At 35.3% G+C, this 27,564-nt stretch overlaps 1 protein-coding gene across 1 annotated transcript in view; it reads right to left on the bottom strand.

The window, feature by feature from the left end:
- The window catches only part of LOC144446055 (perlucin-like), a 14,144-nt gene extending 2,016 nt beyond the window's left edge, over nucleotides 1–12,128 (bottom strand). Inside the window, exons 1-2 of the mRNA XM_078135744.1 lie at nucleotides 12,009–12,128; nucleotides 826–978 (exon numbers count right to left, since the gene is read on the bottom strand). Coding sequence (XP_077991870.1) covers nucleotides 826–978; nucleotides 12,009–12,096 — 241 coding nt within the window. The 5' untranslated portion in view covers nucleotides 12,097–12,128. The remainder of the gene's footprint in view (nucleotides 1–825; nucleotides 979–12,008) is intronic.
- Between the last annotated feature and the right edge of the window lie 15,436 nt (nucleotides 12,129–27,564).

Here is a 27,564-nt window from a genome sequence, read left to right as displayed (position 1 = left end):
ATCATCTCTTTCACAAAAAGTGCAAGCTGGAGAGATCTGCATTCCCCTTCTCTTCAAATCATAATTTGTGAACAGAATGTGATGCAGCAATTTGAATTGGAATACTCTCGTTTTAGTGTCTATAGACACAACGAATGGTAGGGTGTACGAGACACATTTACTCTATGAAGATGAAAAACTTGAAACCGCACTTTGCACTATACTTGAACCATGTGAAATACAATTATCACTGTGAGTATATTATAGCTGTTAACAAAGACAAACTTGAAAGGCACTGTAACAAATGGATAACAATACACCATCTTATTATGTAAAACAAGAGCAACTTATATTGTAAACAACTGAAGTTACCAATAAAAAAAAAGTATAGACTTTTAATTTATACTCTATCAAATGTTTATAATATGTAGCTCAAATGCTAGTGAAATATGAACCTAGGAAATCAAAAAAATACTTTGCTTGTTCAAGAATAGTTTGAACCCTTGGTCCATAGAAATAAAATAAAACGGTCAATGCTTAAAATGGAGGCCATGTAAACAAAACCCTACCGTTATTCAATATGGTCTCCGAATACTTGTCTCCGATTTAATAAGTTGAAAAAAATGAATTAAAATTGGACCCATGGAGTTAGCAACACATAGTCAACTAATTGGAATTCACGATTATATCCAGTGTTTATGATTAATTATTTTTAACATTTCAAAAGGCAAAATTTGAAAAAGTCTTAACATTTATATGGTTTATAAGGAAGTTGGTCTTTAGGTATATATTGATACTGTGTGTGTGTGTGTGTGTGTGGGGGGGGGGGGTATGTCTATTACTGACCTCGAAGGAACAGGTCCAAATCAGCATCGTTAATGGTAACAAGTTGCGAATCCATTCCTTGGCAAAGAGTTTCTGCCTCATTATAAGTGTAAAATTCAGATTCTTTGATGAAGTAGCACTTATTCTTGAAATAATACCAACCAAAACCACAGGCTGTAAAAAGAGTTTAAATAATAAGAATAATAGAACATTCACTTCAATGAATCTGTTAAGCAAGGCAATGACGGTTTTGAAAATTGATATTTCACGATTTTTTTTTATATCAATGCATGTATGTTATTTTACTACCTGAAACACGTTTAAACCTCACCGGTAACCGTGACGTTCATCGCATATATTTAGAAAAAATATAGTTTGAAATTAATTGCTCGAATTTACCAGTTTCAATTATCATATTACTGTATGTTAACATTTATGCTAGACTTTAACAGTCATAAAGAATTATAACTGTTTGCAAAATTGGAGAGTATAGTTTTGATTTACAAATATTTTCTAGTCAATACATTCATATATCCTTATGTATCATAAGCTAATGAGCATGTAAAGAGGACTCGACAAACCTGTTTCATAATAATTGTGATACTGGATTTCTCTCGTCACACAATCTCCTGTATTCGGTTCACAAACGCTGCTATATACCAAGAACGAAGCGATGACAGCAAAACATCGCATCGCATTTTTCAGTAGATTCATGTTCAACATGGTGTGGTCAAGATGATTTGGTTTTTTCAATCGCTCGAGGGAAACGTTGAGATTTGACACTGGTAGCTTGTCTGTCGATAGTCTGATCGCTTTTGGAGGGACTTGCACAGAAGTACCCCTTAAATAGATGAATGCCTACAGGATGTGAACATTTGCATGGAATAGAATAGACAACAAACATTGATAACAGATTATTAATGTAAGGCAGTCGAGATAATTCATGACCCGACCGACCCTACATTTCTTTAACCTCGTGATTGAGTTTCGCCCTCTGCGACATGATTAGAAATCATTTCGTCATCAGTGATGGTGACCCCACCACACGCAGCTCGTACTTGAATCTACAGTATCTTCCATTGCTGAAATTCGGTACTTTTTAATAAATAAAATATTTCACTGTTTCCTTCTGACATTTTAAGGTGTTATTTTGAGAAACACTGACTAATTAAAAGGCATACTATACAAATCTACTTTACTGCGCCACCATATCCATTCGTTACAAATTGACTGGAAATCATTAAGCTTATACTTAGACTTTACACCGGATACTTTAGTAGGATAATGGACTGTGTAATATAGATATGTACATTGATAACAAGCTAGTGACAAATAAACAACTAACTTGTGAGTGGGCATTTATTTACCTCAAAATACCACAAAATCATACACATTAAATATTTATCTAGTAATATCAAGTAAATAACCAGTGTAGTTGAAATCAGAGTTGTAAAATTATTACCAATTAGACATATAACACATTCGATCGAGTTTAATAAATTATTAGCTGTATGTAAAATATAAAACCAGCAGAATAACATTTGCTCAAAATTGTTGCCAACCATTGTATTTAAATGAACTTTGAGAGGATTGCGTCGTGTTTTCATCTTTTCTATTGACAAATCGTATGACCCCTTATACCCCCATTGCATCGTACGTCCATCAAATACACAAGCTCAGTAAGAGAACTTCGTTCGTTTAGTTAGAGGGTCTGGCGTCAATGCGATTTCGCCGAACTTCGTTTTCGCACTTCTATTAAACCAGATTTCGACGGAAACCGTTCACTCCAGCAATGATACCAACTTTCGTAATTACTACTGAGATGTTGATACATTGATTAAAAAAAATATTTAGTCCTATGTGAGATATAGTGCCGAGTTTCTGGTAGTATTTGAATATGTTTACAATCATGTTTTTACATTACATCGATCATAGTGGTGTGACCGCTACAGTTTTCATCATAGTTTACATCATACATAAATGTTTGATGTCGCACTTGTGAGCGTTCGTTTAGGGGGAGGGGTCTTGACCTAAACGAACGATGTTCATTGGTTCAGCTTGTACGGCATTGTGTCGATCGTCCCTAAGGGCAATCTGATGTGACGACCCACTAGACAACAACAAGGACCGGATAAGGTCAAATATACTTCCGCTAAATTGTATTTACTGTAACAGTTTAAATTGTTTTCAGATATGTAAACAGGATGCCTCTTTGAAGGTAAAGATGTGTTATCAGGTGTCCTTATTTTGTCCACCGGAAGACACCTTATCATGTTACTCTCTTCGACTCGAGTGTTATATATACTCCCCCCCGGGGGGGGGGGTACCCCTGGCTAGCTTTGGTAGGGGTGTGCGACCAATGCTGCTAAACCCAGACCCCATTTTAGACCAATTTTGACCCAAAACCAATACCCCATTTTAGACCATTCCATAACAAATGTGAAAATGGGGACGCCATTTTAGACTCATTAGCTCTAAAATGACAGTACCCATTTTAGACCAAAGGGCAAAAAACCCTACCCCAAAGAGCGGCACGTTTACGTATACCCAATTAATGGGAGTACCCCCCCCGGTATATACTCTCCGTTATCAGGCTATCCAGCACACACGCAGCAATTTACAATCAAATATAGTCTTTGAGCACATGGAGTACTTAAGTATCAGCCAGAACACGACACGGCACGACACTACAGAGCACTGCACAACACAACACAACACAACACAACACAATACAATACAATACAACACAACACAACACAACACAATACAATACAACACATGTTTTCACAGGCACCGTACCCTAAATGCGCTCAAAGATGTCGAGCTCCCCACCACCCCAAGGAATACCAGATTATTTGTATCCACCACCATGTTGACTGTTTGATAGATTAGCATGTAGAATTGTATGTTGCCCATCATCAACCCCGTGCAGCAAATTTGCAATTGTGTTGTGTCCTACATACTACATTAAGTTAACAATGGTGATCAAATTTAGGGTCCATAAATGATTTCCATTCAGATATGTTATAGGCATGGGCTTTGCTAGGCAAATCCGCGTCCTTCACTGGGTATATATGATATTAAGGAAAACCTTTGGCGCCCAAATGACTGCATAGAGTTGCAATACATTTAAATGGTTTATTTCATTAGACTCACTGTAGCAAAAAAGGCGATGTTGCTATTGAAGTGTCCCATATGCAGTTTCTAGTTGGTTTCTGTGTGGTTGTATCAAACAGAAAAGCTACACGGTATTGCGAAGTACACTGTAGATATTTTCGTCTACGTGTATTATAGCGGGGTATTTTTGTTCAAATAAATGCACACTTATGATGATCAAAAATGTTCATCAGCTTGCTAGATCAAATGATTTACAAAGGTTATACCACACAAGCAGTTCACATATTTTAGTATTGAGCTTTCGATCTGTCTTGGTTGACGATTTTCATCAGAATGACACAATATGGACCTCTAAGTGGTGGTATGATCAGACAATTGTAAATGTTAGGTAAGTAGTTCGATGTGATAGTTGTTTATTTCTCAGTAGCTTGCCATTGTTGTCAATATACATATGTGTAAACTATTACAGGCACTTATCCTACTAAAGTATCCGGTGTAAAGTCTGTCGAATATATCCGGCCGATTGATAACGAGGTGATATGAAAGAGTGCAGAGTTAAAGTAGGTCATGGAAAACATAGAATTATCTCACCCCCCCCCCATTACATTAATAATCCGTTCTCATTGTATGCAAATGTTTGCTTCCTGTAAGTGATAATATAAGGCGTACCCTTGTGCAGGTAATTCCAAAAGCTATCACACTTTTGTAAGAAGTGCAGCTACCAGGATCCGATCTCTGCGTTGTCGTCCTGCGATTGGAAACACCAATCATCTTTACCCTACCATGTTGAATATGAATCTAATGAGAAATGGGATGCTATGTTTTGCGGTCATTGCTTCGTTCTTGGTATGTAGCAGCCTTTGTGTACCAATGGCCCCACCATCAGTTACAGAAGAAGAATCAAGAGACTGTGTGACGAGGGAAATCCAATACCACAATTATTATGAAACAGGTTTGTGAAATGTTGATTATTGTTATAGTTACTTACTGTCCTCCTCATTTACCAATTGACTTTCGATATATGAGGATATATAAAATGTACTGAAGTAACAAAACCATACTTTCCCTTTGTTCCAGACACTTATAGTGCTATACTAGTCTTAGTCAATTTCGATAAATGTTGGCATATAGAGCTAGACATTTGTATGTATGTATGTATGTATGTATGTATGTATGTATGTATGTATGTATGTGTGTATGTATGTATGTATGTATGTATGTATGTATGTACATGTGTATGTATGTATGTATGTATGTATGTATGTATGTATGTATGTATGTATGCATGTATGTATGTATGTATGCTAACAGTTACGAGCCTCCATATTTTATTACAACAAAAGTAAGTGATCAAAAAAGGCTCATATAACAGGCTCATACATAGAGGAATCTGAACATCCATTTATCGCCAATACAATTTTAACAAAGCATTATTCCTTAGATTGACCGTGTCATTTTTAATCATCTTTACAGCCTGTGGTTTTGGTTGGTATTATTTCAAGAATAAGTGCTACTTCATCAAAGAATCTGAATTTTACACTTACGATGAGGCAGAAACTCTTTGTCAAGGAATGGATTCACATTTGGTTATCATTAAAGATGCTGATTTGGACCTGTTTCTTCGAGGTCAGTAATAAGCATACGTCACTTCCCCCCCCCTCCCCCTGCCCCAAACAAAAATATCTAGGTAAAACTAAAAGACCAGTTTCCTGGTAAATCACGGCTTTTAAGTCCATGGCGTAATTTTGATGTAATTTAGTCTCCATTTCAATCATTTACGTGATTACAACACCGGGATAAGGCCAAATATAAAAGTTGTTTGGTTCCGGTTACCCCCCCCCCTAGTTTTTCACGGCTTTTTGTTACGTATTCGAGAAAATTAATAATAAAATCACGTAAATCGTGAAGTCTCGCAAGAAATAGTGTGTGCGGAAACTGACATCAACTTAAGAAGACAATATAAAACTATTCTTCCAATCTGTAATGGCTGTACATCTGATAGTAAGAAATAAACAGCACAGAGACCATTTGGAAAACAATTGAAAACCTGAACTAGACACTCACACATGAAAAAAAAATATAACAAAATAAAATAATAAATCTACCTACCCCACCTATTTTAAAATAGCCTAAGGGTTCAAATGTTCTTATGATCTTTAACGAAGTACAGTAAAAGGATAAGATTTTAGTTTATTTCTAAGGTGTATAAATCTCGATCAAAGCATAAATCCACATTTTGTGTAAAGAAATATCAACTCACGACAAAATTTGTATTCAAAGTTCGTGCATAAAGATTGTCATCTTGAAATTATCAAAAATGGATTCTAAAATATATGTATATTTAATACATTATTTTTCGATGATAGAATTTGGCTACCGTACTTCTGTCTGGATTGGATCTACTGATAGAGCGGTGGAGGGAACCTTTCGTTGGGCAGACAACACGACGGTAAGTTTTATTTAAATAAGTTTCTTTAATTATTTCAATTGAACTACTTTAACCACTGGTTCTACTTCACCATTAGTTTAATTTGGAAAATAAGGCTAATGAGAGAAAGGGGGTCAGCCCAAATAAGCATTTCAAAATGTACCGGAACTATGATATTTTGACTGGAAGTACGGCAAAATGACCGATTCCAAGGTAAAACATATCATTTCCAGAAAATGAGAAAGTATTTTCCTGTCTTGTATTTGTAGCTTTGTAATAAATCTATTCACCAGGGATTCATCAAACAGACGCCATCATAAGACCACTTTACAATAATTATAAGATCATCATTATGACTGATTTTGTAATGATGAGATTTAATAAGTCAATGATATAACAGCTAGGTAAATGACAGCCACCATCTAAAAACTTAACTCACGTAAACTGGAATCGATTGTTCTAGATGACGTATTCAAACTGGAATGTTCGTCAGCCAGACAACGGTGACGGAATAGAAGACTGTGTATTCCTGAAAAAGGAATATGGTGGTAACTGGAATGACGGCAGGTGTGAAAAGAAAATTGGCTTTGTATGTCAGAAAGGTTTGTATATTAGCTTCTAAACAACTATGTATGTATGTATGTATGTATGTATGTATGTATGTATGTATGTATGTATGTATGTGTGTGTGTGTGTGTGTGTGTGTGTGTGTGTGTGTGTGTGTGTATGTATGTATGTATGTATGTATGTATGTATGTATGTATGTATGTATGTATGTGTGTATGTATGTATGTGTGTATGTGTGTATGTGTGTATGTATGTATGTATGTATGTATGTATGTATGTATGTATGTGTGTGTGTATGTATGTATGTATGTATGTATGTATGTATGTATGTATGTATGTATGTATGTATGTATGTATGTGTGTATGTATGTATGTGTGTATGTGTGTATGTATGTATGTATGTATGTATGTATGTATGTATGTATGTATGTATGTATGTGTGTGTGTGTATGTATGTATGTATGTATGTATGTATGTATGTATGTATGTATGTATGTATGTATGTATGTATGTATGTGTGTATGTATGTATGTGTGTATGTGTGTATGTATGTATGTATGTATGTATGTATGTATGTATGTATGTATGTATGTATGTATGTATGTATGTGTGTATGTATGTATGTATGTATGTATGTATGTGTTTATGTTATTTGCCAAATACCGTTCCATATCTTGCTGCGAGAGGTATTTTTTCTGGTATAACGGAGAGCCGGAGGCGAGCCGTTATACCAGAAAAATTACCTCGAGCAGCAAGATGTGGAACAGTATTTGGCAAATAACATACTTATACGTCACCTGCGACTATGAATTCATTTTTGAATGTCTAAAAATGCTGTTTCATGTTAAAATAAAATCACTTCCGCGTTATACTGTCGAGCGTAGTATCATGCACCTCTCTGATAACTGCAATGCGGTTGTTTACATGTCAGCCTTAACTTTATCATCCAATCAGAGTGCGCGTTTGCTCAGTAGTATGACGTAATGTTTACTATTTGCATATCACTCAGCGATATATTCAAACTTAATAACCATCAGCTGAAAAATGAGTGCGTCTTTGTTTTGCGTACTGTATTCCATTAAATGTCCATAAATGTTCGTGATATGCTTTGTTGTTCTAGTTAAGCAAAAATTACACCCTTTGTGGTGGTAATTTTCATATCCTTCATAAATTTAGGAATTCATGTTTACGATCGCGTGACGACCGTGCGTTCGCCGTCACTGGACTTTCACGGTTGTGTGTGGAATTTTTGACTATTTCCCTGTGACATGAAAAGTACAGTTCAAAGACTTGTTACAATGTATACAACGGTGATATTTTGTTCGATTGACAACAAATTTGGCATTGGAAATGCTGGTTATAGCTCGATCTCTAGTTGTCTGCTAGATTTGTTTACAAGGGGACGTGAAGTGATCACGTGATACAACAAGCAAAAATACGGCTGTTGGTGAAAAATACGCCTGTGTATCTGCAGGGCTCTCGACCAATCAGAATGCGAGATTGGTGACAGGTGACGTATAAGTGTGTGTATGTGTGTATGTATGTATGTATGTATGTATGTATGTATGTATGTATGTATGTGTGTGTGTATGTATGTATGTATGTATGTATGTATGTATGTATGTATGTATGTATGTGTGTGTATGTATGTATGTATGTATGTATGTATGTATGTATGTATGTATATATGTATGTATGTATGTATGTATGTATGTATGTATGTATGTATGTATGTGTGTATGTATGTATGTATGTATGTATGTGTGTGTGTGTATGTGTGTGTATGTATGTATGTATGTATGTATGTATGTATGTATGTATATATGTATGTATGTATGTATGTATGTATGTATGTATGTATGTATGTATGTATGTATGTATGTGTGTATGTATGTATGTATATATGTATGTATGTATGTATGTATGTATGTATGTATGCATGTATGTGTGTATGTATGTATGTATGTATGTATGTATGTATGTATGTGTGTGTGTATATGTGTGTGTATGTATGTATGTATGTATGTATGTATGTATGTATGTATGTATGTATGTATGTATGTATGTATGTATGTATGTGTGTGTATGTGTGTGTGTGTATGTATGTATGTATGTATGTATGTATGTATGTATGTGTGTGTGTATGTATGTATGTATGTATGTATGTATGTATGTATGTATGTATGTATGTATGTATGTGTGTGTGTGTGTGTGTGTATGTATGTATGTATGTATGTATGTATGTATGTATGTGTGTGTGTGTATGTATGTATGTATGTATGTATGTATGTATGTATGTATGTATGTATGTATGTATGTATGTATGTATGTATGTGTGTCCATGTGTCCGACTTTTTGTTTGTTTGTGTGTGTGTGTTTGTTTGTTTGTCAGTCTGTCTGGTTGTCTATCTGACTGACTGATTGATTTTTCTTGAATATCTTTGGCTAACACAGTTTCTGGTCGCAATAATTGTCACTATACACATTCTAGTATAATTAGATACTCATTTAAATGAACAGTATACAGACAACGAATTATATGTCATTCCGTCATATAATTTGTCTTTCTTTCGTAATATAACATATTTCTGCAATTCCTCCACAGATTATTATGAATGAAGAATCAATCTTTTGAGTGATGTTGAAGCATTCTGATGATACGATATTTGTAATGGCTGACCATTGTCTTTTAATCCTACGAAAAATAGTACATTTTTATTAATTGAGAATTGTCAGTGGTTCACCTTTTTATTCGAAAGTACAAATTTGTGAAGGTTTATATTTTCAGAGAATAGCTTCATACCAGTTCTTTATATGAGTTTAACTTCCTATTTGTGAAAAAAAAAATCATTTCCAGTCTGAATATTTCGCGGAAGGTGATAAGGTGTTTTAGTTGCTTTCTTTTACATTTGTACATTTTTAAACACTTTTTTGCTTACATTTAATCTTTAAAATGTTACTGTAGGTATAAATACATTTAAACTTTTATGTCAATATTATTATTGGGTGGGTGATTTGGACTTTCGTTTGAGTGCAGATTTTTATTTCTGACATATAGTTTAGCCCATAATATCCTAAATCAACGACTCATATTCTATCAGTTTTGTGCTTATTTTATTAATAAATCATCAAAATACGATAAATTGTATTATTTTGTAAATGTATAAATTAACTTTGACGATGACGTGTATGTGTGCTAGTACTACTGATGACAGATTGATTGCCGTAAATACACATCAACCATTGATGCTTACCACTGGTTGTGCAGATATACAGTGTATGGTAAAACCCCTTTCAAGATCATCTTGAGAGGACCATCTTTGGTACCGAAGGCTTTATAGCTCCTCCTTTACGTGTACACATACCTGTTCCTACTTGATAAAACAATGTGAAAGAGCATCGAGTAAGTCCATGTTTGTAACTCTGTAAATCACATAAAATTAAAAACTGAAAAAGAAGTTTGTTATTGTATTGTCAATAATATATATTTGAGACACTTATATAATATTTAATGTTTTATGATTTATTGAGTTACAAACAAGGTTTCAGTATATGATGTTTCACATTGATTCTCCTAGTATATGAGAAAATAGTAAAGTTGTTTTATGAATTAAAAATCCAAATGAATACTCACTTTGTTATCCCAATGGCCACACAATATTGCACCTATAGTTACATATCGGATCGGTCTATACTACACCTGCTCTTCATATACCTCACTGCAGTGATACAGGACTGTTGTATATCCAACAGTGTAAGCTCAAACCATACATTGAACGTGCATTCTAACATGCTATAATATGAAATATTCTACCAGTTGGACTTCGCCATTTTCCCACTCTTGATAAATTCGTGAAAGACCATAAGACTCGTCGTCTCATTGCAAGGACATTTTTAGCCAACCCTATTGGTTACTTGGTCAGAGCCTTTGAACATTACTGTGTATTGGGTTCAGGCACTTCATGAATATTTCTGATTGATTGATAACATTTGCAAAGGTTAAAATGATAGCCTTTTTTGTCCATACTGGTTGAAATATCAAAATGCAGTGACATGGGTTTATCCACAATACTCAATAAGTAACTATTATCCAATTGTAGAGACATATAAAAAGATAATGCATGCCATATTGAAAGCGTGTGTGCGCGCGTTTTGTGTGTGTGTGTGTACGTGCGCGTATGTGTGGTACATGCACTTTTATAGAATTCGTTTTCCTTGACAAAGTAGCATTTATTCTAAAGTGATACCACCCAAACGGACAATCTAAATAAAAACAGAACAAGTGTACTGGAAAGTTTGCTAGTGTTTTGACTTGCGAAAAACAACCATGCGTGAGATATGTTCCATGTAAAGACATACAATGTAATTGATAACATATATCAAAACATAAAAACCACAGGAGCCAGGAGCTCATGACACTGTTTACTGATAGAATGTTACATATTATAATGTATCAAGTATGACTGTTAGTGTTACATTATAACTTCCACAAAATATGAAAAAAAAACCTTGCCTGAGACTACATAAGATGCATCCCCTTTTATATTGTATCATTTGTATTGCTGTTTTAAACAAATTTTGTCATTGCTTGAAATCTTTCCTAGGCTGATCACTTTCTTCCAAGCAAACGCACCGCTATTCTTTCGCGGGTTGTATTCTTTCCATATATAACATGAACGTGACTCATAAAGACATCGTTTACGTAACGTCTAAACTATAACATTACAAGTCAGATTGTGAAAGGTTAAATGATCACGTCGAGTACTACCGTCGACGTTCAATATTCCCATATACTGCCATACGGAAATTGTTGATATTTCTAGAATGTGTGTACTAACATTACCAACAAACCAACTCTGAACGTATATTATTGCATTTCAATTTAACAAATTACAATTTCTGCAATTCTATCGAGTGATGTCATCCGTTAAATTCCTCTAACTCTAGTGCATGTTAAGTGGTGTTGACAAAATATTACGCTTTCGTTTTCGTTTCGTTTCGTTTCATTTCGCCGAATATCAAAGGCCCACCGAATTACTTTCGTTTTAATTTCAAAACAATCGCAGTCTTTACGACAAGTAAAATATCTTACCATTTCCATTTCGATTCGGTTGATTAAAGAAGTAGCAATACGCCACGACAGCAACTACTGCAACAAATAGATGTGTCCGCCATGACATGACACCAGCTCAACTTGAAACACAGTTTAATGCGTTTCTATAACACTGAATAACCTCTGACAATAACCTCTGACATGCGTTTAGGTGTCAGTTTGTACAACTGCGCAGCACTGGCTGAAAGAGAGATTAAATGCATGTACAACATGCAAGACGAGGCGTTATTTATAGTATATATACAACATGAAGAACTGTACAAGTTTGTGCATATTCATCACCTTATATGGTTAATAATATTTTATCAACCTTTAGTGTTTGTTTGTTTGTTTGTTTTCGTTTGTTTGTTTGTTTGTTTGTTTGTTTGTCTGTCTGTCTGTTTGTTTGTTTGCAGGCATGTAAACAATCAGATTCATGTATGAATGTATGTATGTATGTATGTATGTATGTATGTATGTGTGTATGTATGTATGTATGTGTGTGTGTGCTTGTGTGTGTGTTTGTGTACTTGAGTGTTTGTTTGTTTTGCGGTGGTCACACTTATTTTTCTTTTCGTATTACACATTGTAATTTTGCGAAGATGGCCTTAAACATTTATAACCATTACGGCGAAACGCCATACCCTATGGAGTTTCCAAATATTGTATTAAAACCGATGTTTACGAAAAATAAACAAACAAAATTATATCAATATTGACAAACGTGGTAGATATAACAAATGTATTGATACATTTGATCAATGCAATGAAAAATACAATTGATTTTTCATGAAGTCAAGGTTATTCTAGTGTGAGTGTTAATAAAATAATATAACATCTGGAAAATATTTTGTAGATTGTGTTGCATATAGACATTATTTTTAATTACACTGTCATTCATAGCTTTCAAGTTTTTAATTTCTAGGCTGATATGTTTGGATTTCTTTTATCGAAAACGTGGTCCTTTATAAGTCCCTGGAGCAGGTAACCGAACACCTTCCCAACATAATGTCTGTGTTGGCATCTGAATTAAACTAAATATTGTTCAAAATCATTCACTGAGATTTTAGACACTATTTTATCGCAATTCCACTTTTGCTTAATCAATGTAGTTGCACAGGAAACTCGGAATAACAAGTGTGGGAATGTCTTGGTAAAATAAAATGAGGTAGAGCTGCTATATACGTACACCTATCAAACGTATGTGTCTTGGAAATGGTCGGTAATGAAACGCTCACACAATTACCATGGGTGCAACTTCAGTACTATAAAGCAGCAGTAATAAACAATAGTTTATCAAAAATTATCACACAGTCAAAATAGTTTAGAGATGAGATAAACCAAAAGTAATGTAATTATAGAGTAAGACATATGCTAGTTTCTGGAGGACTTTCCCATATAAAATGTTTGAGGGCGTGTGTCTTAGACCACACAGAGTACTTGCACAAAGTACGACAGCGGGAATTAATTTGTACAGGACACATAGTTTTAAAGACATTTATTTCGTCAAGATCCCTCTCCGTATCGCCGTGTAAAGAACGTCACAGGTCATTCCCAAAGTATATGAAATAGTCACAAAACTATGTCACCATTGAGTTACTTAATGACATTACAAATGTATATAGTATAGTCCACTTGTTACTCTTGATTACTTCCTCACATGACTTTATCAAAGACGTGAGCAATGCTAATGAACTAAATCAGGTGTATACATTACACAATCACTGTTCAATGTATAATATTCACAATTGCGTACCTGACAGACGAAATTGAAAAGTGCTAGCCCAATGGGGTGCGTTAGCGGAGAGTTGCAAGCATATATCCTACCGATACAACAGCTCCGTTTGTGATGACTTAATATTCATTATACAACTGCATCCCCATCTCTTATTTTCATAAAGACATCGGCATTCACACCCAAACCAGGTTACATTCATCTGTTGTCAGGGGCGATGTGGTACTTGTTATTTTAATCACGTGCATTGTAAAACATTGGAATTGTAACTTTAACAATCAGTCGTCGATTACATTCTGATGAGAAATTTCTGACTATTATTCGGTGTAATATTGTGAGCGGGTATACGTTTCGAGGTGCAGAAGACAGCCAAAAACACGCATGCATGCACGCACCCACATCCACACCCCCACATACATATACAGACACAGACACAGACAGACACAGACAGACAGACATACAGACAGACAGACAGACAGACAGACAGACAGACAGACAGACAGACAGACAGACAGACAGACAGATAGACAGAGGTGGGTGTGTATATTCCTCCCCGTTCCCATGCAATTTCATTCACTCAAATAAGGAATATATAAATACTATATACATTAATAGTATATTAGGACAGCTTGCCAACAAGCGATTTTAAAGTAAAAAAGTGTTGTTTTCCATCACATGATTACAGGGAACGATTGGACATTTTCAGTATCGAAAAGTTGCCTTCCGTGACAACGATCCAGTATCCAAAGAGAGTTACATGTACACACCTCCCTCTAGTGTTGCAATGTAATTAAACTTTCGTTTTCAGGATTGCGATACGTAGCCTCCGTCGCCACCAAAGAGCCTCTTCTTATTCAGCATGTTACTGGTAGAAGTCTTGGGGAGTTCGATGATCAGTTTGAGTACATTAACAATCGGGTCACAAGGTTCAGGGAAACATAATCCGAACGGCATCAATATGATGTAAAACTCAGCAAAGAATAAGGCGATAGGCCAGGCAAGGAAAATTAGGACGACGAACCAGAAAAGGAACCAGAAGAAATCACACAGGGTATCCAAGAATGAATTTGCCATACTGGTTCAACAATTTCCTTCAAAATAAAAGTATAGAACGATTAAGGGAGATTTATATAAATATATGACACAAGTGTACAATAAAAGGCAGTGAACAAGAAGCAGAGCGACGTATGAAACATCAACAATTAATCCATTGTTACATTTTATCAGTCGCCATGCTTGTAATAAAAGTCGTCTGACTTGACAGAAATTTAGGCACAATTGTTACATTTTATTGGGTACAAATCAACATAAAGGTAGCAAATGCAAAGAAGCTGAAACACTTGGTAAGATTTTAATCGCGTCAGACGATGAAAGTTACTAATAAAAACGTTGGTAAGACTTTTGTCGAAAGATATTATACAATGTAGCAATATATGACAATATAAGATTTGATCTATATACATTGTAATACAATTGTTACATGTGTCTGTCTCTTGCAGATGGTGACTTATTTACATTGTAATACATTTGTTGCATGCCAATCTCTTACAGAGGGTGATTTAGATACATTGTAATACAATTGTTGCTTGTGTCTGTCTCTTGCAGAGGGTGATTTCTTTACATTGTAATTACATGTGTCTAGATCTGTTTGTTTCTTATAGAGAGTTGTTTACTAAACGGGGTTTACAGAAAGACAGTGCACATCCCAGTCATAACTTTGACAGAAAAAAACTAAACATGCACCATATTGTGATCTTACATTACGTGTGCATACATACGTGTACATAGTTCCACCCTGCAAGAGACAGAAATTGCAACAATTATATTGTTACAGTATTACAGTGTATAGGAATAACTCTCTGCGAGAGCAGAAAAATGCAAACAATTGTATTACTGTAACAATGTACATGAGTCACCCTCGAGATAGAGATAGAGACAGGTAACTGCTTTGACTTTTGTTCCAGGGACTTGCACATCTTATTTATTTTCTTCTGCTGCATGTAACATGACAATGTGTACACATAATAGCTGGAGAAGAATTGAACAAGAAGACATGAATGATATGATATGGTATCAAATGTTGAATTGCTATATTCGATGTCAATAAGCTCGCATTCAAATTGTTACTCATCGAACGACGATATAATATAATACGTTCGGTTTCCTTATATACGGTTAACCTGTGTATTCAGATTTTGTTGTTATTTTTAGCAAATAGGAAATGTCACATTACTTTTGCTTTTAGTTTTTTATAATCTGATGGTGGATGCATATAGGATTGAAATAACATAGACGGTGACATCTATTCAGTAGCATATGTGACTCCAACCGGATTGTATAAAAATCATGCTAATAAGATATCATGATGGCATATTTATAATAGCATCAGGGTTACGAAGAGTAACGTTTTCCTTCCTTAATAACCATTACATATATCCACTTTGAGAGAGAGAGAGAGAGAGAGAGAGAGAGAGAGAGAGAGAGAGAGAGAGAGAGAGAGAGAGAGAGAGAGAGAGAGAGAGAGAGAGAGAGAGAGAGAGAGGGGGGGGGGTGAGAAACAGATAAATTCAGGAATTGACGGACGAAATACAGCTTATTTATTTTTTCTTGTTCTTGAAAACATAATTAATAATTAGAATTTAAATTGTTAAAAAGAGACATCGTAGTACGTTTATATCGCTTGGAAAATTAATGCACACAATTCATACAGCAGAACTTCATTATTTTTCACGTAGACTGGTAATGTAGAGTTACAATTCTGCATTGAATATTCGATTGCATTATGTATTTTGCAACATTTAAACATTATTGTCAGATTACAAACGAAGACATATTTTTTATTAATTAAAATACGTCATCCTACAAAAAGTTGACTTTACCCGCCTTTACCCAACCTCTAATACACATTTGACCCATCTAACAACCATCATTGTCCAAGCTATGATATGAGACTCGTTGACTGTCTGCTTCCCCCTACTCCGAGGGGAGCCACCATGTCGCGGATAAATTATGTCAATGGTGAAATTTCGTCTAATACTTACCAAATTTACACCTGCCACTAGCTGCAACCCGGGTGGAAAGATTGTCAGTATAAAGTATAAATTGAAATAAATAATACTTTCACTGGTAGGCAACGATCTGATAATAACTCACCATACAGTAAAGTAAATCTCTCAGAGCACAACGGACACAGATATCAAGGATAGATATTCTGTTTTCAACATCTGTTGTTGAAATTTTCGTTACGTGAATTGCATGACAGTGGTTAATATAATGGTGTGCGATTGTTGGTGACATGTGGCGTGTCGTCGTATTTGAGAATTGCCAGCTTAAGGCTATAAATAGTATTATTGTCTATATACTAACATATGTTAGCAGTGAATTATACGTTGTTAGATTAATAGACTTTAAACTCAACATTAGATCTACAGTGTCCGGGATTATTGAGGAGATAACTGCTAGCCCCGGGCCCACCCTCTAGGATTTGATATATTTAGATGACCAATGGCCACCAGATATGATGCACAAGCCAAGTTATTGTCATTGAACAGAAAGTATGGATTGTATATCGTGGTCGTTTTAAGTCACAAGATAACTGAAACCTTCCAAATCGACTTTACTTTTCGCTGTTTTTTGAAAATAATGCTTTGTAAACGATTTCCCAACGTTTTTCTTTATTCAGCCGGTAAACACTCATGCGTCCAATTTGTAAAGGTTTTCTTCACTGAGACTACCGACTCGTAGTGTAAAGGCCCCTCTGGTCACTCGTATTTGATTTGGCTGAATGAAGAAAAAATATTGGGGAATAATATCCAAGTATTTGAAATGTCTTGTATAGTGTTGTACTTGACGACAGGAATATTAATTAGTCGGTTATTGTAAATAATTTTGTTGTTTTGATGTGTTCACTGGCGTTAGTGCTTATACTATGATTAATTGGCATGGATTGATGGTGTTGGCGTTTGTGATGTTGACTATAAAGACGACGAAGATAATGATGGTGGTGTTTGATAAACAACAGGTATCCATTCCCAGACGTAGATGGCGCAGGTCTAGCTCAGGGTACCAAAAGATATAAAATACAGGCTAGTGCATCTCAACGCGTAAATGGTACATTATACTGAAGTGTATTTTATGCACAAAATCAATGATACCAGGTTAGGTATTTCGAAACGAAACGAGCCAACTTTGGTGATTAACATACATACTGGTTTGAACAGACAGACAGACAGACAGACAGACAGACAGACAGACAGACAGACAGACAGACAGACAGACAGACAGACAGACAGATGTACAGACAGACGGACGGACAAACCGACGAACAGAGATAGACAGTCGTGACAGACAGACAGACAGACAGACAGACAGACAGACAGACAGACAGACAGACAGACCGCGTATTTAAGACAGGCAAGAATTCGTGCTTGTAGTATTGGATGTAATATAAGAACATACACATTCCCATATAGAACCTGTTTAGTTCTTGCTGCGTGTTGTAAAATGCAGCGTACAATCGATAGTTTTACAGGATGGTAACACATCAATGGAGACAAAACAATCATCAGATGAAAGCGTCTTCATTTCTTGAAATGTTGTTTTTTCAAAGCATGACATTCCCAAGCAATCAAATCGTCTTCACGCTTGAAAGAAATTTATTCATTGCAATTAGCTTAATCAACAGTTGTGGTTATTTATACGTTTTAAGCCGACATCGATAAATAGGGTCTGGTCGGTCATTGTGAAATCTACACGTTGGCCGTGTCCATTTCAATGTACAGTGACTCATCAATTAATTAAGCACTAAAGATAGGTCGACTTGATCTTAAATGAATTCAGTATCAATTTCCAACCAGTGCTTGAAAATGTCTTAGACTTGTATCTCTTCCGAATACTGTCCCTTTCATGTTAGTGTTCACTGAGTCTGTTTGATACAACTATACCGAAACCAATAAGAAACAGCAAGTCACACTTGAAGATATATAGCAAGATTGTATGAATGCTTTTATTTTTATAATACTATGTAATTCATCATGGAAGCATTAGGATTCACACACAAGGTCTCTCCTTGCACTTTTGATTGAGAAACAGACATGTTAGGAACAAATCACAGTAAGATGTACATAACTGACTTATCACACCTGACTTTACATATATTGAAGCTAAGCTTTTCAAATCTCTTGTTTCTCAACGCCTCCAGCAAATTTGGATGGTTCTGATCAGATCCAGTTAGACACTGAAGTAGGACAAGTGATTTGTTTGAAACATGACAGTTTCTCAATCAAAAGTGGAAGAAGAAAACTGTATGAATAAGTTTCTGGTTACATTTTGTCTAAATGAAATGAAGTAATGTGATACCAATGCACTGAATCCCACATGTCTGCATCTAACTTGCAACTTACTTCTTTAAGGTTCATTTCATCCAGTCAAACTTGTGTAAAACGATCGAAATTGCGATCTTACTATCCTTGAAACGTGTAGTGCGCAGTTTCTTATTGGTTTCTGCATGGTTGTATCATATAAACAGCGAGTGAACACTAATATGAAACGGGCAGTATTTGTATCTCAGCAACAGGTGAAACAAAGAAAGAAGTGAACAGATACTGAGAACGATGATGCAATGCATTACACGTAGTTTTGTGTGATGACTGGTCAGTTTAGATTAGGTTTACAACGGTTTTCGTAGTGAAACAAATCAATACCTTTGTTTTATCTAGTGAACAGTTAAAATATTGGCTTCGAAGATGCAGAGGAGTGTATATCCAAAGTTTAAATATCACACGTTATTAAAACTAATAACTTAAATTCGCCCATAGATACACATGACCACAGCACAGAATACGATTCAACTCATACACATACGTAACATATTAACATAATTCAGGACAACAAAATTCTGGTATCCCCAAAGTCGGTTTTCACGTATTTGATGTTTACTGAAAGTTTGGTTTAAATTGGCCTATGTGTATTTGAGATAGAGGTGGACACGGATGGTCGCATGGACGGAAATGACGCTGGCACGCGCAAGGGACCCAGATTACTAAGTAGCCCCCTTTCCCCTCACACGGCGGAGTGGCTAAATATTGGTTGTGGGTAAAAAAACAGTTATGGGATGTAAAGCTGTATAGAAAAGGTTGATCAAGAATCGAATATAAGAGTGGCCCTATGGAATATGTATGGCCCCACCGATAAGATAAGGCTAACGCGAGAACCTGTAATATCAACCCAAACGTTTAAAATTCATTTTTATACATTTAAAATTTCGTCTTATTTTTGATTAATTTATTCAAAGAGGTGACGTCAGAATATCAGCTGTCCACCTGTCTAAGAAAATCATTCGTCAACTATCAAACGTGCATAAAGCGGTTAATCCATATTGCTATTTTTAGGAGACAGGTGGATATTGATATTCTGTAACGGAACGTGTTAGAACATCCACCATATAAGACTGTACATATGGAATATATGCACGTGTTATGAATTTGGTTGGAGATGACCCTGACCTACATAATTTACTTCTATTTGAAGAATTAGAATGGCCGTTTTGCTGTTAAGAGTACAAATAACACAGTACCCTGGCTGAGTCGGTTGGCATATCATTATAATCAGTGAATTTAATATGACATATTTTGTATTAAGTTGAATTTAAGGATGTGATTTTTGTGTGTGTCCATGGGCTTCAACCCGCACTGTATGAAATGCTTTGACCCATCTCAACATGTTTTACTCGCCAACTATATGACTGTCCCATCACTACCTCCCAACCAAATATGCTTTTGAGGTCGCCGTATCTCAATAAATGTGTGGACATTAAGGTAAACGAAATGTTTATATGCAGAAAATAATGCTTTAATTAGTGCAGTAAAATATAATTGGCAATAAGTAGCCAAAGCTCTCTCTCTCTCTCTCTCTCTCTCTCTCTCTCTCTCTCTCTCTCTCTCTCTCTCTCTCTCTCTCTCTCTCTCTCTCTCTCTCTCTCTCTCTCTCTCTCTCTCTCTCTCTCTCTCTCTCTCTCTCTCTCTCTCTCTCTCTCTCTCTCTCTCTCTCTCTCTCTCTCTCTCTCTCTCTCTCTCAATATGCTACGTGGTAGGATAGATTCTGGATGCATCGTTTACGGAAAATGAATTAACCATCCACGCAATGTATTACATCTGGACTCGATTCTTTCGCCGTCGCGTCGTGCCTCAAATCTTGTATCGATAATCTTACAAAATAGTATATCAAATGTTGTTAGTCCTACATAATGGATGGGATTTTTAATAATCATTATTTTCTATTACCGTGGACATTACCATCGTTTATTACAACAAAACAGTTTTGTAATGCTTTGATTAGCGTCAGTAAATAGGATACTGATTTTTTTCAGATTTGCATTATAACTTTGTGAATTGCCTGTCAAGTGTTTTATGATTGATACATTTATCTGGCTGAAATTTAAGATTGCATTACCAGTTTTTATAATGATGCCTAGATTATATAGCTATACTGCACTTTTTTTCTATTCGTGTGATGGCAATTATGATATAATTTGGTCTGTTTGATTGTTTTTTCGTTGTGTGATTTATTATAGTTACATGTATGTCGACATCTCGGTTGGTTGTGTGATCTTGTTGGGTATGAATGTGTTGGGTAGTGCTATGTTACGTCTAGTTATGTTTTATTATATTATATTTTGCTTTACTTTATTTAATTTAATTTAATTCATTTTATTTTATTTATTTAATTTAATTTAATTTATTTTATTTTATTTTATTTTATTTTATTTTATTTTATTTTATTTTATTTTATTTTATTTTATTTTATTTATTTATTTTTTGTCTTTTTATATTTTTTTTATTTATTCATTTTTTCTTGTTAATTCATTTTCTTTTACTTTTTTGGGTTTTGTTTTGTGTCACAGGGAAGGCAAACCTGCAGTTACATGACAGCAGACACACGGTCGTCACTCGATCGATCGTAAACATGAAATCTTAAATTTGTGAACGATATCATAATTACCACCACAGAGGGTGTAATTTTTGCTTTGACTACGCAAAGGACAAAACGATGTGAAAAACACAACCGTGAAAATCACAAAGTGATGTCAAAAACATATTTCTGAAAAAAAAAACATAATGATTTGATGTGAAAGACACATAATTATATGGGAAACACATAACTGTGAAAATCACAAAATGATGGGAAAAACATTAAATGAAAGACATGAAAAAATAAAGCGAATTGAAAAACACATAAAACTCACAAAACTATGTGAAAAACACATAACTGGAAACACATGAAAATAACAAAACGATCTGTGTGTTTCTCACATTATCATGTCTTTTACTCAACTGTTTCATTCACATCGTTATATTTAATTTTCAGTTAGTTATGTGTTCTTTTCATATTGGTATGTCTCTTACATAGTCATGTCGCTCACATAGTTATGTGTATTTCAGATAGTTATGTGTTTTTCACATCGTTATGTTTTTTTCAGTTAGTAATGTGTTTTTCACATTGGTATGTCCTTCACATATGATGTTTCTTTCACATGGTTGTGTCCTTCATCTAAGTATATGTCTTTTGCATTTAATCGTTATGTGTTTTTCATATATATGTTGTATCCACATGAATACAATGATAATTCTACACCCACCCGGCCTTGGCACAATTGTTAAGGGTACTATACGATTACTGCAATTGAACGAACACAACCACCCTCTTGACAATACATGTACACACACCGTCTGGAGGATAAACGCAGTTCAATTCATTCCCAATTCTTTTTTAATCGATTATGAGAGAGCACGAATCTTTAAAGTTCATCTCTAGCAATTTCATCTAGTGGAACTGGTGATTATAATAAACTTGGTCTTTTCCTAGCCTTAATGGTCTTGATGCATATGAGGTTAATTGAAGGAGGACCTAGTAAAGAGGCAGAATCGAATTCCGTTTAGTGACCCTATCAAAATCTGATGAGTTGAAATGGAACTCTTCAAATATATCTAATATTTCTTTGGTAGGGTCTCACTACCTAATTAATCCGATGACGTCATGATGTTGGGGGGTCATCTGTAAATTGCCCAAGTGAACCAACCACTAATTTGCTCAAACTGAAAACAAGAATTACCCAAAGAATTGACTCAGGTTGTTTACATAATCCATACGTTTGTTGAATGCTACTGCGGATTATTTTTAAATTAGTTGAACTCAGTGTCATTTCTGACAAACGCGTCATAAAGTACATGGCATACTTTGCTGTATACCTTTGCGAAATCGTGAACGTGACTTTCTTTATTTTACGGGAACACACACACACACACACACACACACACACACACACACATACTACGCACGCACGCACACACACACACACACATACATACATACATACATACATACATACATACATACATACATACATACATACATACACACACATACACATACATACATACATACATACATACATACATACATACATACATACATACATACATACATACATACATACATACATACATACATACATACATACATACAAACATAGAGACATGTCTGTAAAATGCATTCCAAACATAAATTATTTATAAGTATTAATTAGGATCTTGGGCTACTTCCTGTTAATATTAATATGTTATCTTCATTAAAGCAGGTGTAAGTATGAGTAAAGATAATATATATCTTAAGGGTTGGGGTTGGATGCACATTTTTCATCCAATTGAAAACCATTATTAACGTTCCTTGTTGTGATTCTTTATACTCCAGGAAGTGCAACGTCAATGTTAAAAGTTACTTTTATGCAGTAAAACTGCAACGATAGCATATTTCCCTTACAGCTGCCAAGTAACAACGAATGGCTTATAATTAAAACCTTCCAACATTCATACATTAACTAGGTAATCGTTTAACACCTGCTATTCCACTCTGTCAGTGAAAAGATGCATTGCATCTCTAATCACAGATAACACATCAGAAAGGAAATTGACAATATATTATAGCTTTTGAAAACGGACATAAATTTATTGTCAGAGATGTCTGCCTATGTTCATTTCGCGATCGTCATTTCCGTTTTCTTAATAGCCATATTGCTATGTTCTGTCACATTAATTAAACTTTTTAAGTGGTAATTAATAGGGAACGCCTTCCGTAATTTCCTTCATGAAACAAACCAAAATAGACATATGAAAAATGGAATAATAAAATCAAAGATTGTAAGAGGGAAGTATACATTCTCTATTGATCACATTCTGGCTGTATGACCTTAAAATGTACTCTAGATATTTCTTAAGTTTGCTAACTCGCTAGCCTATCTGTACGGGTGAGTGACTAACGCTACTGCACTAATTCCGCAATCCTGACTGACATATTGATTTCTTGAATTTTCGCTCCGCCCAATAAGTCTACAATAATGATAGCTGTGTCACGCTTGTCTAGAAGCCATGCCCCTCCACACACAAGTGTGCAAATTATTATAATTAGTGCACATTTGAATAGAAGACGACTTATGTAATTAGAGTGAGGTCGCATTTCCATGATGGCACCTAATTGTGGACTCAGCATCTATTCGACTAATAATGGTCTATAAAGGAATGTCATTCGAGACCACTGTCACACAGCTATCATTGTATGTAGACATGTTGAACGGAACTTTCAAATATTGTTGGCTTGAAAACTAGTATAAATTATACAAACATGATAAAAACGCTTTAAAATACAGCAGGAGAAAGTAAGCTGTACAGGAACAAAAGTCAAAACGGATACAATTAGTGCTGATTTATACATTGTAATACAATAGTTGAATGTGTCCGTCTCTTGCAGAGGCTGATTTATATACATTGTAATACAATTGTTGTTTATGTCTGTCTCTTGCAGAGGGTGATTTATATACATTGTAATACAATTGTTACATGTGTCTGTCTCTTGCAGAATGGATTGATATACATTGTAATACAATTGTTACACGTGTCTGTCTCTTGCAGAGGGTGATTTATATACATTGTAATACAATTGTTGCAAGTGTCTGTCTCTTGCAGAGGCTGATTTATATACATTGTAATACAATTGTGTCTGTCTCTTGGAGAGGGTCATTTACTATAGATGGGGACTACAAGAAGGATAGCGCGTGTCCCTGTCGTAATTTTGAGGCAAACCAAATACATCATATCCTGATTGTACACTACGTGAAGATTATACCGTGCAGACACATATATCAATTGTATTACAGTGTATACGAATCCAAGCTACAAGAGGCAGCATAATCAACAGTTATATTATAATGTGAATGAATCAACCGCTGCTACAGTCACAAGTAACACAGTAAATTTTATAATTCCATTCAGCTTTTCTGTTTGATACAACCACGCAAAAACTAAGACGAAACGGCATATGCCACACTTCAATAGCAAGATCGTCTTTTTGGCTTCATTTAGTCTAAATGAAATAAAAAATTTCAATGTATTGCAACTCTATGCAGACATTCGGGCGCCAATGTTTTTTCTTAGTATCAAACACCCGATGAAGGGCGCGTAATATGTATTTTGCGGTGTTCATTTGATGTCTGCACGGTGGCATGTGTGGTTCTTTTCACTTAGACAAGAGACTGCACTCATTCAATCTGGATAGTATATTAAAGGGTAGCATGTTCAGGTTCTTGTTGGTTTCTGTGTGATTGTATCAGAGTAGCTGAATCTGATCAGGTTTTGTGAAATTCACTGTAATAGTATCTATTCTGAATTTTGCTCCTTCACAGCCTACTTTCTCTCTGCTCTAGGCGATATTATACTAAATAAATCTTACACCATACGGTTGTCATGGTTATTGTTTATAAGGCATGTAATCCATATTATGGTATTTTAGTAGAATTGTAGGTACCCAAAAAAATTGTCGTATCCTTTTTACATACAACATATTCACATTCCTACCGAAAGCTGCACCTATTGCTTGAAATAATGCAGTGTTGTTTAAACGTTGAAATAATAAAAGTTTCACATTTAAGACCAAAACCCATAGCATTACAAACCATCTCTCTGATAGTAGAATTTGTAAAGTATATCATGATATTTAATTTTGTTTTTATAATTCCCTGAATAATTATGACAGTTGGTCAATTATCCATGGACTAGATTTTAGACTTATTGCACCTCTTCCCACCAATGGGATATTAAATTGTTTCTGTGGTCATTGAAAGTGAAGTAACATCCCGAGGAATGTGCTTTACTTAAGACTTACTCTGAGGAGCAACTTATCTGTAAACATTTCACAATTACTTTTGTTCGACCATCAATCAATAGCTGTTACATCTGCAACAGTCTTTGTAACATTGTCGACTAAAATATTGTTTACAAAATCACGTTTTTGTTAACGAGTTCAAAGGATTTCACGCCTTCTGTATAGTGCCATCTATTCATCGTATTACAAGTGTAAGGCTTTATGTCGTTTCAAAAGGAAGTAATCGATTGAAATCTTTTTGCAGTGAGTGTATTTGGAGTATTACTTCTGCTTGATTTATTCGTTTTTCTTTACTTTGAAAATTGCTGGTTGTGTAGTGGATTTTCATCAAGCTGTCAAGTATGATCTCGCTTATACAGTGAGTGCTTCTGGGTTTTCATTTTATTGATTTCACGCCTTTGCTATTGTCAGGTGATTCAAGATATGGCTAGTAACAACTTTTGATTTTGGGTAACAGCTCGTAAACAATTAAGTTGCTTTAAGTGTTGACGTTCTTATTTCCTCACGACTGGTTCTTTTCAAAGGAGGGGAAGATGCCAATACTTCGCATTTTTCGTCTGTGTTGATTACGTATACCGGATATCGATTAAGTGGTCCGGGGCTAAACGAACCAAACCGTGGTCTTAATCAACTTAGGGTGTTTAAATAAAGTGTTGATTTACTGATAAAGTTTTTCCTTCGCATTAAAGTGTTACACTCTGAAACTACACTGAAAGACTCCACTTTTGCCTTCTAATACAAAATGCACACGTATAGGACACACTAAAGTTAGATTAGGCGCAATCCAGAGTAGAAGGAAACTGGTAGAGATACATGAAGTGCAGTAACCCCCCCCCCCCCTCCTCCGAAAACATATATGTCATGATGTCATAATCACACGAGAACACCGAGGACCGGCAATTTGAACCAGTTGATACAATAATACCCGGCAGCGTGTTTCAGTTCGAATTCGTCTGATAGTGTTGTTGACCCTGAGTAAGACCTCCCGTATGAGGTCGAAACGCTGTTATATTTTAAAATAATCTTTATTTAATTACGGCAATTAAAGACCTTTACGGTAGACAACCCCTTTATAATTCGCCTAAAGCCTTTGATACCATTTGTTACATGTTGAATCAACCCAATAATTCATTCGCCAATTATTTAATTCAAATACTCAATCAATTCTTCTTAGAAGTTCATTATTTATTCAAACTATTGTTTATCAAGTCGTAAACATTCGTGTGAATAATTAATTAGTTGTGTTTCTAGAGATCCATCTTAAGTACTATCATTCTCACAGTGAATGCGCTTTAGCGAATTTCATGGAGTGTGTTTGGTTGTTTAATACCTTACAGCTGTAGCAAACCTTGCGATCATTACAACAGCGTGTAACACTGTGATGACTCCTCAGTATATTGCGTGATATTGTGTTATTCGACCGCTCTCTCTCTCTCACTCTCTGTCTCTCTCTCTCTGTCTCTCTCTCTCTCTCTCTCTCTCTCTCTGTCTCTCTCCCTCCCTCCCTCCCTCCCTCCCTCCCTCCCTCCCTCCCTCCCCCCCCCTCTCTCTCTCTCTCTCTCTCTCTCTCTCTCTCTCTCTCTCTCTCTCTCTCTCTCTCTCTCTCTCTCT

This window comes from Glandiceps talaboti, chromosome 14 (genome assembly GCF_964340395.1).
Source record: "Glandiceps talaboti chromosome 14, keGlaTala1.1, whole genome shotgun sequence".
In the NCBI taxonomy this organism is placed as follows: domain Eukaryota; kingdom Metazoa; phylum Hemichordata; class Enteropneusta; family Spengelidae; genus Glandiceps; species Glandiceps talaboti.
The sequence above is the reverse complement of the archived record's forward strand: the minus strand, read 5'-3'. Positions and strand labels throughout refer to the sequence as shown.